At 42.3% G+C, this 17,650-nt stretch overlaps 1 protein-coding gene across 3 annotated transcripts in view; it reads right to left on the bottom strand.

Moving 5' to 3' along the window:
* LOC111961567 (myosin-IIIb) overlaps positions 1-15,912 on the bottom strand; it is a 52,299-nt gene extending 36,387 nt beyond the window's left edge. The window contains exons 1-3 of one of the 3 annotated variants that reach the window (XM_023983943.2): positions 15,585-15,912; positions 14,538-14,603; positions 14,156-14,286 (exon numbers count right to left, since the gene is read on the bottom strand). In XM_023983943.2, the coding sequence (XP_023839711.1) occupies positions 14,156-14,286; positions 14,538-14,603; positions 15,585-15,686 (299 nt within the window). In that variant the 5' untranslated portion in view covers positions 15,687-15,912. Of the gene's footprint in view, positions 1-7,509; positions 7,877-13,200; positions 13,341-13,581; positions 13,622-14,155; positions 14,287-14,537; positions 14,604-15,584 lie in introns of those variants that run through there. The other 2 variants (XM_070442025.1, XM_023983945.2) reach the window with 2 other exon arrangements.
* Positions 15,913-17,650: the final 1,738 nt, after the last annotated feature.

Below are 17,650 nucleotides of genomic sequence, written 5' to 3' on the forward strand. Positions count from 1 at the left end.
GGCTCTTCACATCTGTAGGATAGGGGGCAGCATTTTCACGTTTGGATGAAAAGCATACCCAAATTCAACTGCCAGCTACTCATCCCCAGAAGATAAGATATGCATATTATTAGTCGTTTTGGATAGAAAACACTATGAAGTTTCTAAAACATGTCTGTAAGTATAACAGAACTTATTTAGCAGGCGAAACCCAGAGGACAAACCATTCAGATCTTTTTTTTTTGAGGTCACTCTCTTTTCAATGGATTTTCATTGGGAATCCAGATTTCTAATTGACCTTCTTGCAGTTCCTACCGCTTCCACTGGATGTCAACAGTCTTTAGAAATTGGTTGAGGTTTTTTCCTTTGTGTAATGAAGAAGTACGGCCATCTTGAACTAGGGTCACTGGAAGTGTCCTGTTTGTTAGAGGCGCGTGACCAGAAATCTAGCTACAGTTTGTTTTAATCCTGTATTGAACACAGATCATCCCGTCTTCAATTTTACTGATTATTTACGTGAAAAAATACCTAAAGTTGTATTACAAAAGTAGTTTGAAATGTTTTGGCAAAGTTTACAGGTAACTTGAGATATTTTGTAGTCACGTTTCGCAAGTTGGAACCAGTGTTTTTCTGGATCAAGCGCGCCAAATAAATTGACATTTTGGATATATAGACGGAATTAATCGAACAAAAGGACCATTTGTGATGTTTATGGGACATATTGGAGCGCCAACAACAGAAGCTCGTCAAAGGTAAGGCATGAATTATATTTTTATTTCTGCGTTTTGTGTCGCGCCTGCAGGGTTGAAATATGCTTCTCTCTCTTTCTTTACTCTGTTGCTATACTCAGATAATAGCATCGTTTGCTTTCGCCGAAAAGCCTATTTGAATTCTGACATGTTGGCTGGATTCACAACAAGTGTAGCTTTAATTTGGTATCTTTCATGTGTGATTTCATGAAAGTTAGATTTTTATAGTAATTTATTTGAATTTGGCGCTCTGCATTTTCTCTGGCTTTTGGCCAAGTGGGACGTCCCACATATCCCAGAGAAGTTAACCAACCGTGCTATTTTGTTTGTTTTTTCGCATTGTTTGTAACTTACTTTGAACCTAATGTTGCTGCTACCATCTCTTATGACCGAAAAGAGGTTCTGGACATCAGAACAGCAATTAATCACCTCGAATTGGACAAAGAATTTTTCTTTAATGAGTCGGACGGGAAGGATATACTCCAAACACCCGAACAGGCCCTCATCCCCGTCATTCGCTGGAGAAAGAAACTGAGATTTCACAGAAGGAGATTGGGGTGAGGATCAGGCGACGAGTGGCTAATCTGCCTTTGCCATCCGTACTATTAGCTAACTAATATTATATTAGCTAATAAATGGGACGAACTGAAAGCACGTATATCCTACCAACGGGACATTAAACTGTAATATCGTATGTTTCACCGAGTCGTGGCTGAACGATGACTATTAATATCATACAGTTGGCAGGTTATACACTCTACTGGCAGGATAGAACTGCAGCATCTGGTAAGTCCCAGGACGGGGAACTATGTATATTTGTAAACAACGGCTGGTGCACGATATCTAAGGAAGTCTCGAGGTTTTGCTCGCCTGAGGTAGAGCATATCATGATAAGCTATAGACCACAATATCTACCTAGAGAGATTTCATCTGTATTTTTGGTAGCTGTCTACATACCACCACAGACCGATGCTGGCACTAAAACCACACTCAATGAGCTGTATACCGCCATAAGAAAACAGGAAAATGCTCATCCAGAGGCGGTGCTCCTAATGGCCGGGGATTATAATGCAGAAAAACTTAAATCAGTTTTACCTAATTTCTATCAGCATGTTAAATGTGTAACCAGAGGGGGGAAAAAAACAACAAGAAAAAAACTCTAGACCACCTTTACTCCACACACAGAGACGCGTACAAAGCTCTCCCTCGCCCTCCATTTGGCAAATCTGACCCTAATTCTATCCTCCTTATTCCTGCTTACAAGCTAAAATTAAAGCAGGAAGCACCAGTGACTTGGTCTATAAAAAAAAGTGGTCAGATGAAGCAGATGCTAAACTACAGTACTGTTTTGCAAGCACAGACTGAAATACGTTCCGGGATTCTTCCGATGGCATTGAAGAGCACACCACATCAGTCACTGGCTTCATCAATAAGTGCATCGATGACGTCGTCCCCAAAGTGACTGTACGTACATATCCCAACCAGAAGCCATGAATTACAGGCAACATTCGCACTGAGCTAACGGGTAGAGCTGCCGCTTTCAAGGAGCGGGACTCTAACCCGGAAGCTTATAAGAAATCCCACTATGCCCTCCTACGAACCATCAAACAGGCAAAGCGTCAATACAGGACTAAGATCGAATCTCACTACACAGGCTCCAACGCTCGTCAGATGTGGCAGGGCTTGCAAACTATTACAGACAACAAAGGGAAGCACAGCCGGGAGCTGCCCAGTGTTACGAGCCTTCCAGATGACCTAAATAACTTATATGCTTGCTTCGAAGTAAGTAACACGAAAACATGCATGAGAATATATGCTGTTCCGGACGACTGTGTGTTCACGCTCTCCGCAGCCGATGTGAGTAAGACCTTTAAACAGGTCAACATTCACAAGGCTGCAGGGCCAGACGGATTACCAGGAAGTGTATTCCGAGCATGCGCTGGCCAACTGGCAAGTGTCTTCACTGACATTTTCAACCTCTCCCTGTCGGAGTCTGTAATACTAACATGTTTCAAGCAGACCACCATAGTCCCTGTGCCCAAGAACACTAACGTAAAATGCCTAAATGACTACCAACCCATAGCACTCACGTCTGTAGCCATGAAATGCTTTGAAAGGCTGGTCATGGCTCACATCAACAGCATTATCCCAGAAACCCTAAACCCACTCCAATTTGCATACTGCCCCAACAAATCCACAAATGTTGCAATCTCTATTGCACGCCACACTGCACTTTCACACCTGGACAAAAGGAACACCTATGTAAGAATGCTATTCATTGACAACAGCTCAGTGTTCAACACCATAGTGCCCTCAAAGCTCATCAATAAGCTAAGGATCCTGGGACTAAACACCTCCCTCTGCAACTGGATCCTGGACTTCCTGACGGGCCGCCCCCAGGTAGTAAGGGTAGGTAGCAACACATCCGCCACACTGATCCTCAACACGGTTGCCCCTCAGGGGTGCGTGCTCAGTCCCCTCCTGTGCTCCCTGTTCACTCATGACTGCACGGCCAGGCACGACTCCAACACCATCATTAAGTTTGCTGATGACACAACAGTGGTAGGCCTGATCCTCGACAACGATGAGACAGCCTATAGGGTGGAGGTCAGAGACCTGACCGTCTGGTGCAAGGACAACAACCTTTCCCTCAACGTGATCAAGACAAAAGGACATGATTGTGAAAAGGAGGACCGAGCACGCCCCCATTCTCATCGACGGGGCTGCAGTGGAGCAGGTTGAGAACTTCAAGTTCCTTGGCATCCACATCGCCAAACAAACTAACATGGTCCAAGCACACCAAGACAGTCGTGATGCGGGCACGACAAAACCTATTCACCCTCAGGAGACTGAAAACATTTGGCATGGGTCCTCAGAACCTCAAAAGGTTCTACAGCTGCACCATCGAGAGCATCCAGACTGGTTGCATCACTGTCTGGTATGGCAACTTCTCAGCCTACGAACGCAAGGCACTACAGAGGGTAATGCCTAAAGCCCAGTACATCACCGGGGCCAAGCTTCCTGCAATCCAGGAGCTCTATACCAGGCAGTGTCAGAAGAAGGCCCTAAAAATGTCAAAGACTCCAGCCACCCTAGTCATAGACTGTTCTCTCGGCTACCGCATGGCAAGCGGTACCGGAGCGCCAAGTCTAGGTCCTTCTAAAACAGCTTCTACCCCCAAGCCATAAGACTCCTGAACAGCTAATCAAAGGGCTAAAACAGACAATTTGCATTTCCCCCACTCCCTCTTTTACACCACTGCTACTCTCTGTTATCATCTATGCATAGTCACTTTAATAACTCTACCTACAGTTGAAGTCAGAAGTTTACATAAACTAGTTTTAATGACTCCAACCTAACTGTTTCAACCACTCATTTCTTGTTCACAAACTATAGTTTTGGCAAGTTGGTTATGACATCTACTTTGTGCATGACAAGTAATTTCCCCAACAATTGTTTACAGACAGATTATTTCACTGTATCACAACTCCAGTGGGTCAGAAGTTTACATACACTAAGTTGACTGTGCCTTTAAAAAGCTTGGAAACTTCCAGAAAATTATGTCATGGCTTTAGAAGCTTCTGATAGGCTAATTGACATCCTTTGAGTCAATTGGAGGTGTACCTGTGGATGTATTTCAAGGTCTACCTTCAAACTCAGTGCCTCTGTGCTTGACATCATGGGAAAATCAAAAGATATCAGCCAAGACCTCAGAAAATAAATTGTAGACCTCCAGAAGTCTGGCTCATCCTTGGGAGCAATTTCCAAACGCCTGAAGGTACCACGTTCATCTGTACAAACAATAGTACGCAAGTATAAACACCATGGGACCACGCAGCCACGCATTTTGCAAATCAATCCCAGAATAACAGCAAAGGACCTTGAAGATGCTGGAGGAAACAGGTATAAAAGTATCTATATACACAGTAAAACGAGTCCTATAAAATCAACATAACCTGAAAGGCCGCTCAGCAAGGAAGAAGCCACTGCTCCAAAACCGCCATAAATAAGCCAGACTACGGTTTGCAACTGCACATGGGGACAAAGATCATACTTTTTGGAGAAATCTCTTCTGGTCTGATGAAACAAAAATAGAACTGTTTGGCCATAATGACCATTGTTATGTTTGGAGGACAAAGGGAGAGGTTTGCAAGCCGAAGAACACCATCCCAACCGTGAAGCACGGGGGTGGCAGCATCATGTTGTGGGAGTGCTTTGCTGCAGGAGGGACTGGTGCACTTCACAAAATAGATGGCATCATGAGGATGAAAAATTATGTGGATATATTGAAGCARCATCTCAAGACATCAGTCAGGAAGTTAAAGCTTGGTTGCAAATGGGTCTTCCAAATGCACAATGACCCCAAGCATACTTCCAAAGTTGTGGCAAAATGGCTTAAGGGCAACAAAGTCAAGGTATTTGGAGTTGTCATCACAAAGCCTTGACCTCAATCCTATAGAAAATGTGTGGGCAGAACTGAAAAAGCGTCTGCGAGCAAGAATGCCTACAAACCTGACTCAGTTACACCAGCTCTGTCAGGAGGAAATGGCCAAAATTCACCCAACTTATTTGGGAGTTGTGGAAGGCTACCCGAAATGTTTTACCCAAGTTTAAAATTTTAAGGCAATGCTACCAAATTGAGTGTTTGTAAACTTCTGACCCACTGGGAAAGTGATGAAAGAAATAAAAGCTGAAATAAATCACTACTATTATTCTGACATTTCACATTCTTAAATAAATGGTGATCCTAACTGACCTAGACAGGGAATTTTTTACTAGATTAATGTCAGGAATTGTGAAAAACTGAGTTTAAATGTATTTGGCTAAGTGTAAGTAAACTTCCGACTTCAAATCTTGTACATGTACATATTACTTCAATTACCTTGACGCCGGGTGCCCCAGCACATTAGTCTGTACCGATTACCCCCTGTATATAGATCCCGCTATTGTTTTTTACTGCTGCTCTTAATGATTGTTATTCTCATCTTACTTTTTTTTTGTATTTCTTAAAACTGCATTGTTGTTTAGGGCTTGTAAGTAAGTTTCACTTCAAGGTCTACACCTGTTGTATCGCGCATGTGCCAAATAAAATTTCACTTTGAATATAACAGAAATACAATATAGATACAAAAGTATGGTGGACACCCATTCAAATTTGTGGATTCGGCCATTTCAGCCACACCCGTTGCTGATAGGTAAACAATCGAGCCCACAGCCAGCAGTCTCCAAGAAAAGTGGCTGTAGAATGGCCTTATTAAGGGTGATTTTTCACAAATGTTCTATCCAAAGAATAAATTACATTTTCTCCCAGGTAACCCTGTATTTCCCGCCAAAACCGGACGTTTCATTCAAAAGCATTATAAACCATATAAAATAGGATTTGATTAGAGCTTTGATCAAAAATTCAAGCCTGATGCCACATGAGCACATTATATAAATACGTTATGAGCCCTACATTAAAATACATTTATGGAGCCCAAGCCCAAAAAAGCCAAATGATTGTGCCTTTATCCAATACATAATGATATAGGCTACTGCACATTACACATGACAGAAAAACATTAAAGCCCATAGATGTAGCTAGCTGCAGTATATGCTCTCTTGGGTAAAAATGAAATAAATGTGAATTCGCACATCGTTCAAACCATGATAAAGCAGAAGAGAACATGTGATTCTGGTGCAGCACATGCGGCCTACAAAGTTACAAGTATAGGCTAGCGATTTTGATTTTGGAAATATAATAGGGCCTATTTGTATAATTAGTAGGCTGACGCATATATACACCTTTCATAATATTTCCCCTGATGTTATTAGCCTACCTCTCTCTCCATTGTTGCTTCATTCCTTCCTTGCTTTCAACAGTTAAATGAAATAAGTTCTGTTGTCCTTATCTTCACCATTAGATGCAGAAGGCTTTGACTTCTCTTCACGAAGATTGAATGGTTATGGGTTTGAATAAAAGACTATAGCCTACCGTCATTGCGCGTTCACTCTTTCATACTACCTGTGAGTTCTATTGGCTGCTGTATTTAACATTTAGCAAACAAGAGCTTGCATCCCTCTTCGAATAGTCTATTGGTATAAGAAATGATAAAACATTATGTCCAGCAAGCGAATGTAGTGTAGCTTTTCCTGCATGGGACTCCAAGAGCGGAGCCCAGGTGCGGAGCCCAGGTGCGTGCCTATTGCGCAAAAGACAGAGGCTAAAATTAGAAGCTTATTATGCATAACCCATCATTAATTAGCTAAATATAAGCTAAATACTGCATTGTATGTTTTACCTGAAAAGAGGTAGGCTAGGACATTTATATATAGGGCTATATATCAATCTAGAACAGGATGATCCATTTTAGATGCAATTTGAATGGAGTTGATGGAGAGAGAGAGAAAGACTGCGAGAGAGTGCTACGACATTCGAGTGACAGGCTGTTTTTAAAACTCCGCAGCTGCAATTTAAAAAGAAATCACTACAATAAAATAAAAAAATAAGGTGACCCCAGAAAGCCAGATGGAGATGGGTAAATTAGTCACGCATTCGGTCTACATATTACTGTAGCATGGACTACGCTGCAGCAAATGCAGGCCTACCTATCACAAGAAGAAAAAAAGTTACCATGATGTATTGTGAACTGCGCTCCACACTGAGATGGTCTGTCCCAACCCTGAGAGTTAATGATTCATTGTGCAGAGGCCGCAGAAAAGCCAGATTAAGACAATGCATATAATTTAACAGTTCCATTTAACGCCATGCTGTTCAAATAAATAATGTATTATCATTTACCAGTTTCTCGCAGTCATTTATCCCAGGAAAACCCTAGGCCTTACTGAAGAGCTCAGTGACTTTCAACGTGGCACCGTCATAGGATGCCACCTTTCCAACAAGTCAGTTCGTCAAATGTATGCCCTGCTAGAGCTGCCCCGGTCGACTGTAAGTGCTGTTATTGTGAAGTAAGGATGCAACGGTACACAGTATGTTATCGAACCGTTCGGTTCAATATGCACATGTGAACTGCGGAATTACGATATGCCTGTCATTTTCCTATAATTTCCAAAACGTGCTTATTGCGCTGCAGACTACATGCACGTTGTACATTCAGATCCACAGAACCAGGCGCGCAGCTTGAGCCGTTAAGGGGCTCCTAAGGGCTAACAAACTTTACTCCACAGCAATGTCTCACAATGTGGCAACCGAAGTGACCGCAACCCCCTCCCCCTTAAACAACCAATGGATGATTTGCAATGACATCTCAGTAGGAAACTTCCCTAAAGGGGAGAGTGGAAACTAAAAACAAATATTCTCTCAGCTCCAATGTGACAATGACGAGTGCTCGCGAGACCGAGAGAAGCAAATTTGAAGAAGCACCGCCGTCTTTCAAATCCGCTGTGTGGGAACATTTTGGATTCAGCGTTCAATGCGATGACGAGGGTAAGAAGACCGTAAACAAACAAAATACAGTCTACAAGCATTGCTTGTCACTGTCGGCTACTTGAGTGGAAACACTTCTAACATGTGTCATTTACGTCGCCATCACCCGGCCGTATCCCTTGCAGATGGAACTGGAGCAAGGAGAGTCCACTCGTTAGTGAAAACACAATCTCTCGCTGCTGCCTTCCAACAACAATTTATGACAAATTCTGAAAAACATGAAGAAATAACAAAAGCAGTGGGAGTATTCATAGCCAAAGATTTGCAGCCCTACTCAGTGGTTACTGATTGTGTCACCTGATGAAAAAAATGTAACCGCGTTACAATGTCCCCTCCCACACACATTTCAGCAGTAAAGTAATTCCCAAACTTTATGAAACATCACAGAGAGCCATTGAAAATAAATTGACACAGACACCCTATCTAGCGCTCTCCACTGATAGTTGGACCTCCAGAGCAACCTCACTGTGACGGTTCACTATGTACTGGATCAGGAGATGAAGAGCTACTTGTTGCAAACTCCTCCCCTGTATGAGTCATACAAGTACATAATTAGCCCTAGAATTAATGAATGCTGTGACTTAGTGGAAGCTAGAGAGACCAAATATCACAATCCCAGCCACTACAGATAACGCACAAAACACTGTGAATGCCAAACGTGAAGCTGATGGGTTTGGGCCCCACGTCGGATGTTTTACACACATCTTGAACCTCGCAGCCAAGAGGGCAGTCTCTCTCAAGGCAGTGTCCCACCTCCCGGGGGAGGGCAGAAAAACGGTGACTTTTTTTCTTCACAAAAGCACCACCGCTCACCAAGTTGACAGTCAAGCAAGAGACACTAGATATACCAAAGGACAAATTAATCCATGATATCGCAACCCGTTGGAATACTAATCATGACATGCTGGAACATTATGTGGAACAGCAACCGGCCATCTACTCTGCTGTATTGGACAAGGCTGTGAAGAAGTTAATCCAAGATATAGCCATGCTGACTGACAGTGAACTGAACCTGGCAGAAGAACTCATTCAGGAACTCAACTCCCTGAAAACAAAGACAACTCTCATGAGCAGTGTAACAAGTCCCACCTCAATGATTCTCCCTCTAAAGACAATGATTCTCAAATCCATGGCACCAGGTCCTGAGGACGGTGCAACCATCAGGGAGGCCAAGGCAGAAATCTCTCAGGACTTGGAGAGAAGATACCCAGACCCGGATCTTCTAGACTACCTTTACAGAGCTACAGCCCTTGATCCAAGGTTTAAATCCCTGCCAGCCTGCTGTGACAGTCTACAGTCGTGGCCAAAAGTTTTGAGAATGACACAAATATAAATTTTCAAAGTCTGCTGTCTCAGTTTGTATGATGGTAATTTGCATATACTCAAGAATGTTATAAAGAGTGATCAGATGATTTGCAATTAATTGCAAAGTCCCTCTTTGCCATGCAAATGAACTGAATCCCCCCAAAAACATTTCCACTGCATTTCAGTAAAGTCATTTTCTCCTTTTCTCCGGAAAAAAAACTTGTCCGGAGAAGACAAGGTGAGCGCTACCATCAGTCCTGTGTCATGCCAACAGTAAAGCATCCTGAGACCATTCATGCGTGGGGTTGCTTCTCAGCCAAGGGAGTGGGCTCACTCACAATTTTGCCTAAGAACACAGCCATGAATGAAGAATGGTACCAACACATCCTGAGACCAACTTCTCCCAACCATCCAGAAACAGTTTGGTGACAAACAATGCCTTTTCCAGCATGATGGAGCACCTTGCCATAAGGCAAAAGTGATAACTAAGTGGCCCGGGGAACAAAACATCGATATTTTAGGTCCATGGCCAGGAAACTCCCCAGACCTTAATCCCATTGAAAACTGTCAATCCTCAAGAGGCGGGTGAACAAACAAAAACCCACAAATTCTGACAAACTCCAAGCACTGATTATGCAAGAATGGGCTGCCATCAGTCAGGATGTGGCCCAGATGTTAATTGACAGCATGCCAGGGCATATTGCAGAGGTCTTGAAAAAGAAGGGTCAACACTGCAAATATTGACTCTTTGCATCAACTTCATGTAATTGTCAATAAAAGCCTTTCACAGTGAAATGCCTGTAATTATACTTCAGTATTCCATAGTAACATCTGACAAAAATATCTAAAGACACTGAAGCAGCAAACTTTGAGAAAATGTATATTTGTGTAATTCTCAAAACTTTTGGCCACGACTGTACAAGGATCTCGTCAAAGAAATTGTGGAGCATGAACATCAGGTATTTGATCTATTTTTAAATGATTTTTCATTATATTTTTTATCGTTTTGTTATCATGTGCGTTAAAATGTGATGAGATATGTTTTTTTKATGAGATGTGTGTCACTAACACTTAATAATACCTTCGCCATTTTTCTTGCAGTTTCAAGCAGTGCTAGCAGGGCCATTCAAAAAGGAAGAAACTCCATCCTCATTATCCCCTCAAAAGAAGACCACCATGTCAGAGTTATTTGGGGAGCTTTTCAAAGCAGAGGAGCAGACCAAGCCCTTTTCCAAAATTATTGAGGAGGTGGTCACCTCATACAATGCAGCAGGTTGCCTTCATGTTGATCCTTTTGTGTGGTGGAAAACAAACCAGTCAAAGTTCCCCCATGTTGCAAAACTTGCCTGAGTGTCCCGGGAACCTCTGTTGCAAGTGAAAGTTTCCAACACAGGGGACATTGTCAGTGCAAGTCGTTCTCGTCTTCCTTCAGAGAATGTTGACATGCTTATCTTTTTACAGAATAACCTCAACATAAAAGGAATAGATACCTCATATAGGGTACCAACTTGATGTTGCACTTTGTTATTTTTACATTTAATATTGCCTATACAAGTGCGTACCCTGTTTATTTAAAATAGAGAAGGCAAAGCACCTACAGGTAGTCAAAGCTAAGAAGCACTTTTAATTTGAATGTTTTTCTCCCCTTGATTTCCTACAGTAGAGACAGAAACCAGGCCTGGTGCTGACATTTTTCATAATGGAAAGTTTTATTTGTCAAAAGGCAAAATAAAGAGTTCATTGTTTAAAGGGTGATGTTTTTATTTTTTTCTTAAATATAAAGACACCGAAACCGTACCGTTACCGTGGCCCACAAACCGTGATACATACCGAATCGTGGGCCCACTGTACCGTTGCATCCCTATTGTGATGTGGCAATCTCTAGGAGCAAAAACTGCTCAGCCGCGAAGTGGTAGGCCACACAAGCTCACAGAACGGGACTGCTGAAGTGTACAGCTCGTAAAAGTCCTCTGTCCTCGGTTGCAACACTCACTACCGAGTTCCAAAATGCCTCTGGAAGCAACGTCAGCACAATAACTGTTTGTCAGGATCTTCATGAAATGGGTTTCTATGGCCGAGCAGCCGCACAAAAGCCTAAGATCACCATGCGGCAGCTGGAGTGGTGTAAAGCTCGTCACCATTGGACTCTGGAGCAGTGGAAATCCATTCTCTGGAGGGATGAATCACACTTCATCATCTGCTAGTCCGACAGACCAATCCGGGTTTGGCGGATGACAGGAGAACGATACCTGCCCGAATGCATAGTGCCAACTGGAAAGTTTGGTGGAGGAGGAATAATGATCTGGGGCTGTTTTTCATGGTTCGGGCTAGGCCCCTTAGTTCCAGTGAAGGGAAATATTAATGCTACAGCATACAATAATGTAAAAATCTGTTGTTCTGCCCCTGTACAAAGCAGTTAACCCACTGTTCCTCAGGCGCCGCTGATGTGCATGTCGATTAAGGCAGCCCCCCGCACCTCTCTGATTCAGAGGGGTTGGTTAAATGCGGAAGACACATTTCAGTTGAATGCATTCAGTTGTACAACTGACTAGGTATCCCCCTTTCCCTTACAATGACATTCTAGATGATTCTGTGCTTCCAACTTTGTGGCAACAGTTTGGGGAAGGCCCTTTCCTGCTTCAGCATGATAATTTCCCCAATACAGAAATGGTTTGTCGAGATCGGTGTGGAAGAACTTGACCTTAACCCCATCGAACACCTTTGGGATGAATTGGAACGCTGACTGCGAGCCAGGCCTAATCACCCAACATCACTGCCCGACCTCACTAATGCTCTTTGGCTGAATGGAAGTAAGTCCCCACAGCAAGAGTGGAGGCTGTTATAGCAGCAAAGGGGGGGATCAAGTCCATATTAATGCCCATGATTTTGGAATGAGATGTTCGAAGAGCAAGTGTCAACATACACTACATGGCCACAAGTATGTTTTTCTTCCCTCTGCAATAAAAGGGTTCCATATTTCACACTAGATGAAGGTCACCAGAGGCAGACAAGGAAATCTGTGTTCTCACCAGGAGGCTACACAAGACCTATTTACTGCTACAGTGTAGAGCAGCAGGGTCATGCTGAAATGATGCAAGCCTGGGCCCGCTGGTCTGCAGGCACAACAAACACAGGCTAACACAGCTAAGCAGCTGCTGTACTGGGACTGGCATGTCAATGTGAGAGAAAAAAAGAACCGCTGACCTGAGCAAAGCAGACACACCTGACACTGGTGTCTGTTGCCGTTTGTTAGGGTGGTGTTCAGGAAACCTTATACCTTTTAGACATAATCGTGCCAACCCAAACTAAACTGTGCTGGCATGGATATTTTTGGTTCACATTATCCTTTATAACATGTTTCCAGCAACTATTATAGTGGATGTGTGACAGGCTGGTGCAGTACAGCTTGGCTCAGTAAAGTACTACTGTAGACTGATAAAACTTCTTATGGCTGCAATCCCATTAACGGGATGATATGACAACAGCCAGTGAAAGTGCAGGGCGCCAAATTCAAACAGAAATCTCATAATTAAAATTCCTCAAACATACATGTATCTTATACCATTTTAAAGGTAATCTTGTTGTTAATCCCACCAAAGTGTCCGATTTCAAATAGGGTTTACAGCAAAAGCACCACAAACAATTATGTTAGGTCACCGCAAAATCACAGAAAAACACAGCAATTTTTCAGCCAAAGACAGGAGTCACAAAAAGCAGAAATAGATAAAATTAATCACTAACCTTTGATGATCTTCATCAGATGACACTCATAGGACTTCATGTTACACAATCCATATATGTTTTGTTCGATAAAGTTAATATTTATATCCAAAAACCTCAGTTTACATTGGCGCCATGTTCAGAAATGCCTCCAAAATATTCTGAGAAATTGCAGAGAGCCACGTCAAATAACATAAATACTCATCATAAACTTTGATGAAAGATACATGTTTTAAAGATACACTTGCTCTTAATACAACCGCTGTGTCAGATTTTTTTTTTACTTTACGGAAAAAGCAAACCATGCAATAATCTGAGACGGCGCTCAGAATTTATTTGTATTTTTTATCCGCCATGTTGGAGTCAACAGAAGTCAGAAAAAAATTATAAATATTCCCTTACCTTTGATGATCTTCATCAGAATGCACTCCCAGGAATCCTAGTTCCACAATAACTGTTTATGTCCAAGTAGCTACTTTTGTTAGCGCGTTTAGAACACAAATCCAAACGCTCGTGCAGGTCCAGCCGAACGTCGGACGAAAAGTTCAAAAAGTTATATTACAGGTCGTAGAAACATTTCAAACTAAGTATAAAATCAATCTTTAGGATGTTGTTATCATAAATATTCAATAACGTTCCAACCAGAGAATTCCTTTGTCTGTAGAGAAGCAATGGAACGCAGGTCGCTATCATGTGAAACGCGCGTGACCAGGACCTGGCTCTCTGCCAGACCACTAACTCAAACAGCTCCCATCCGGCTCCACATCACAGTAGAAGCCTCATTCAAGGTTCTACAGACTGTTGACATCTAGTGGAAGCCGTAGCAAGTGCAAACAGATCCATATCACACTGTGTATTCAATAGGGGCTGGGTTAAAAATCGACCAAGCAGGCAGTTAACTCTGGGCACCTCTGGGCACCTTTCATCCAAGCTACTCAATACTGCCCCCACAGCCATAAGAAGTTAATGGACCCACCTGATCACAATGCATTGGTTTCGGGGTCCTGTGGCTAACCGTCCCAGCATGGACTGGTAGGCCCTGTCTGCCACAGCAAATATGTGAGGAGGTAGCTTGGTCTTCTCATGGTACTTATAGCTCTCTGATACCTGAACAGATACAAGGAGGAACATCTCTAAAGCCACTGTCTACAAACAGTTTAGTCGATTTTTCTAAAGATTACTGGTCAGTTATGTTGGTTAAATCCATAAGGCAAGCTTAAGTGTAAAAGCCTTTGAAAAGCCTTGGTGGAGCTTCCATGTTTTCCAGGTTATAGTGAGTCATTGGACAGCTAGGGCAGCTTTTAGGACAAAGTCTGCCAGCACAGCTGAATGCTTATTTGTCTTGTAGGAGTACTTACCTCTTTCTCATAGAGAGGAAGGTATTTAAATGGATTTATGGCCACCAAGATGTCCCCAATGTAGGTCTGGTAGAGATAGGCAGGGGAAGAAAGAGAGCGAGAAAGAGTTTACCATCAATGACAAGGTTAAACTGGTTTTCAAGTGTTTTCCTTTCAAACTGAAGTCAACTCATGTTGTTAGCCTCCACTGTTAATGAAACCTCCCTTACACATTAGCAGAGTAAACCTGTTTTCCTTACTTGAAAATGGAAACATCTCAAAATAAATCAGGCCATTTATATCCTAATCTATTTTATGTTTCACCGAGTCGTGGCTGAACGAAGACATTAAGAACATACAGCTGGCGGGTCATTAATGTGTACTGTACATTCAAAGACAAACACCACTCGTGTCACTGCACAAAGGTCTTTGTTCTGTCAGCCAACAATGACATGAATTAAAATGGCATGTTGATATATGACTGCATCAGTGGAGGCTGCTGAGGGGAGGACGGCTCATAATACTGGCTGGAATGGTGTGTTTGATACCATTCCATCTACTCCATTCCTGGCCATTATTATGAGCCAGCATCCCCTCAGCAGCCTCCACTAGACTGCATATTTGTGTTATTCCTCGATCCCAACCCTTCAACATTGTTGAGTTTACTGCCGTGTCAAGTAATAAAATACATTGAAACAGATTTAGATAATCTATCTGTTCTATCAGTATGTTGAGGGTTGAGGTATTTGATTGGTTGGGATTTGTTGCAGATTAAAATACATCAAATTACAGGGATTTTTACAGAGTGCAGAGTCCTGTGTACACATGGCTGACGTGGTAGAACATGGGGGAAGGTTGCAGGCTGACAGAATCGTGTCCAGGGATTGTACTGTAGTGTCAAAGTGATATAACCTGAAGCACAGCAATGGTCTCGTCACAATAACAAAACAGTATCAGTGTTAACATTTAATCATTGGTCAGATACAATGTTCCCCCATTACGAGGAAATGTTGTATATTTTTCACAGCAGTCACATGCACATAAATCTGAACTTTTAACGTTACTTACATAGATGCGATCTTGTCTGAACCGTTGACTCAGGGATTCGAACAAACTTTGTTCATCCAAATCTGACAAAGCTGCCAAATCCTCGTTGAGGAGCACCTCCATTTCTTTCAAAATCGTATTTATTCAATAAAACGTGGGTGCAATATTATATGTACTGGACAATACTGAAGCTTGATAAAAACCAATTGACTTCCTTGTTTTTCTGTCGTTAAAATCCAACCTATACTAAAAACGACAAGGTTGCGCCGTAAAAATGTTTATGTAAACACTGTGACAGCAGAGCACACAGCGTATGTGAGCTGAGTTTACTCTATTCCCAGGGGAGTACTGAATTTAGAAGGCTTGCAAGCAAGGGTTCTCTCTCCCCTCCCCTTTCTTAGAGAGAGAAGTTAACTCCTGCCTCTCCACACCCATGCTCGGCATGCGTCAGTCATCAGAATTAAAAGTGACTTCTTTCTTTTTTAGAGATTAGAGATTTACTCAAATGCAGTCATGTAGTTTATATGCGATACCATACTGCATGGCAGTAGAGATAACATGTTAGAATATCTGGATATCTTTCCAGATTAAATGCTTATAGATGATAATCATGTATGACCAAAGCTGCTTACACCATTATATAACAACATTATATAAAATCTCTATTCTCTCATATTACTAAAATGTCTGTCACCTCCATTTTGTAAATACTAATTGCCATCCTGTGCACGTGAAAAGCAGTGAAATTATTGACTGAGGCAGAATGAACAATGTACAGTTGAAGTTGTACAGTTGGAAGTTTACATGCACCTTAGCCAAATACATTTAAACTCAGTTTTTCACAATTCCTGACATTTAATCCTAGTAAAAATTCCCTGTCTTAGGGCAGTTAGGATCACCACTTTATTTTAAGAATGTGAAATGTCAGAATAATAGGAGAGAATTATTCATTTAAAGCTTTTATTTCTTTCATGGTAGCATTGCCTTCAAATTTTTTAACTTGGGTCAAACATTTCGGGTACCCTTCCACAAGCTTCCCACAATAAGTTGGGTGAATTTTGGCCCATTCTTCCTGACAGAGCTGGTGTAACAGAGTCAGGTTTGTAGGCCTCCTTGCTCACACACGCTTTTTCAGGTCTGCCCACAAATGTTCTATAGGATTAAGGTCAGGGCTTTGTGATAGCCACTCCAGTACCTTGTCTGTGTTGTCCTTAAGCCATTTTGCCACAACTTTGGAAGTATGCTTGGGGACATTGTTCATTTGGAAGACCCATTTGCGACCAAACTTTAACTTCCTGACTGATGTCTTGAGATGTTGCTTCAATGTATCCACATAATTTCCCTACCTCATGATGCCATCTATTTTGTGAAGTGTACCACTCCCTCCTGCAGCAAAGCACCCCCACAACATGATGCTGCCACCCCCGTGCTTCACGGTTGGGATAGTGTTCTTCAGCTTGCAAGCCTCCCCCTTTTTCCTCCTAACATAACGATGGTCATTATAGCCAAACAGTTCTATTTTTGTTTCATCAGACCAGAGGAGATTTCTCCAAAAAGTACGATCTTTGTCCCCATGTGCAGTTGCAAACCGTAGTCTGGCTTTTTTATGGCGGTTTTGGAGCAGTGGCTTCTCCCTTGCTGAGCAGCCTTTCAGGTTATGTCGATATAGGACTCGTTTTACTGTGGATATAGATACTTTTGTACCCGTTTCCTCCAGCATCTTCATAAGGTCCTTTGCAGTTGTTCTGTGATTGATTTGCATTTTTCACAGCAAAGTACGTTCATCTCCAGGAGACAGGATGCGTCTCCTTCCTGAGCGGTATGACGGCTGGGTGGTCCCAAGGTGTTTATACTTGCGTACTATTGTTTGTACAGATGAACGTGGTACCTTCAGGTGTTTGGAAATTGCTCCCAAGGATGAACCAGACTTGTGGAGGTCTACACTTTTTTTTCTGAGGTCTTGGCTGATTTCTTTTGATTTTCCCATGATGTCTTAACTGCATTGTTGGTTGAGGGCTTGTAAGTAAGCGTTTCACTGTAAGGTCTACACCTGCTGTAATTGATGCATGTGGCAAATACAATTTGAT

This window comes from Salvelinus sp. IW2-2015, linkage group LG4q.1:29, assembly GCF_002910315.2.
Source record: "Salvelinus sp. IW2-2015 linkage group LG4q.1:29, ASM291031v2, whole genome shotgun sequence".
Lineage (NCBI taxonomy): Eukaryota > Metazoa > Chordata > Actinopteri > Salmoniformes > Salmonidae > Salvelinus > Salvelinus sp. IW2-2015.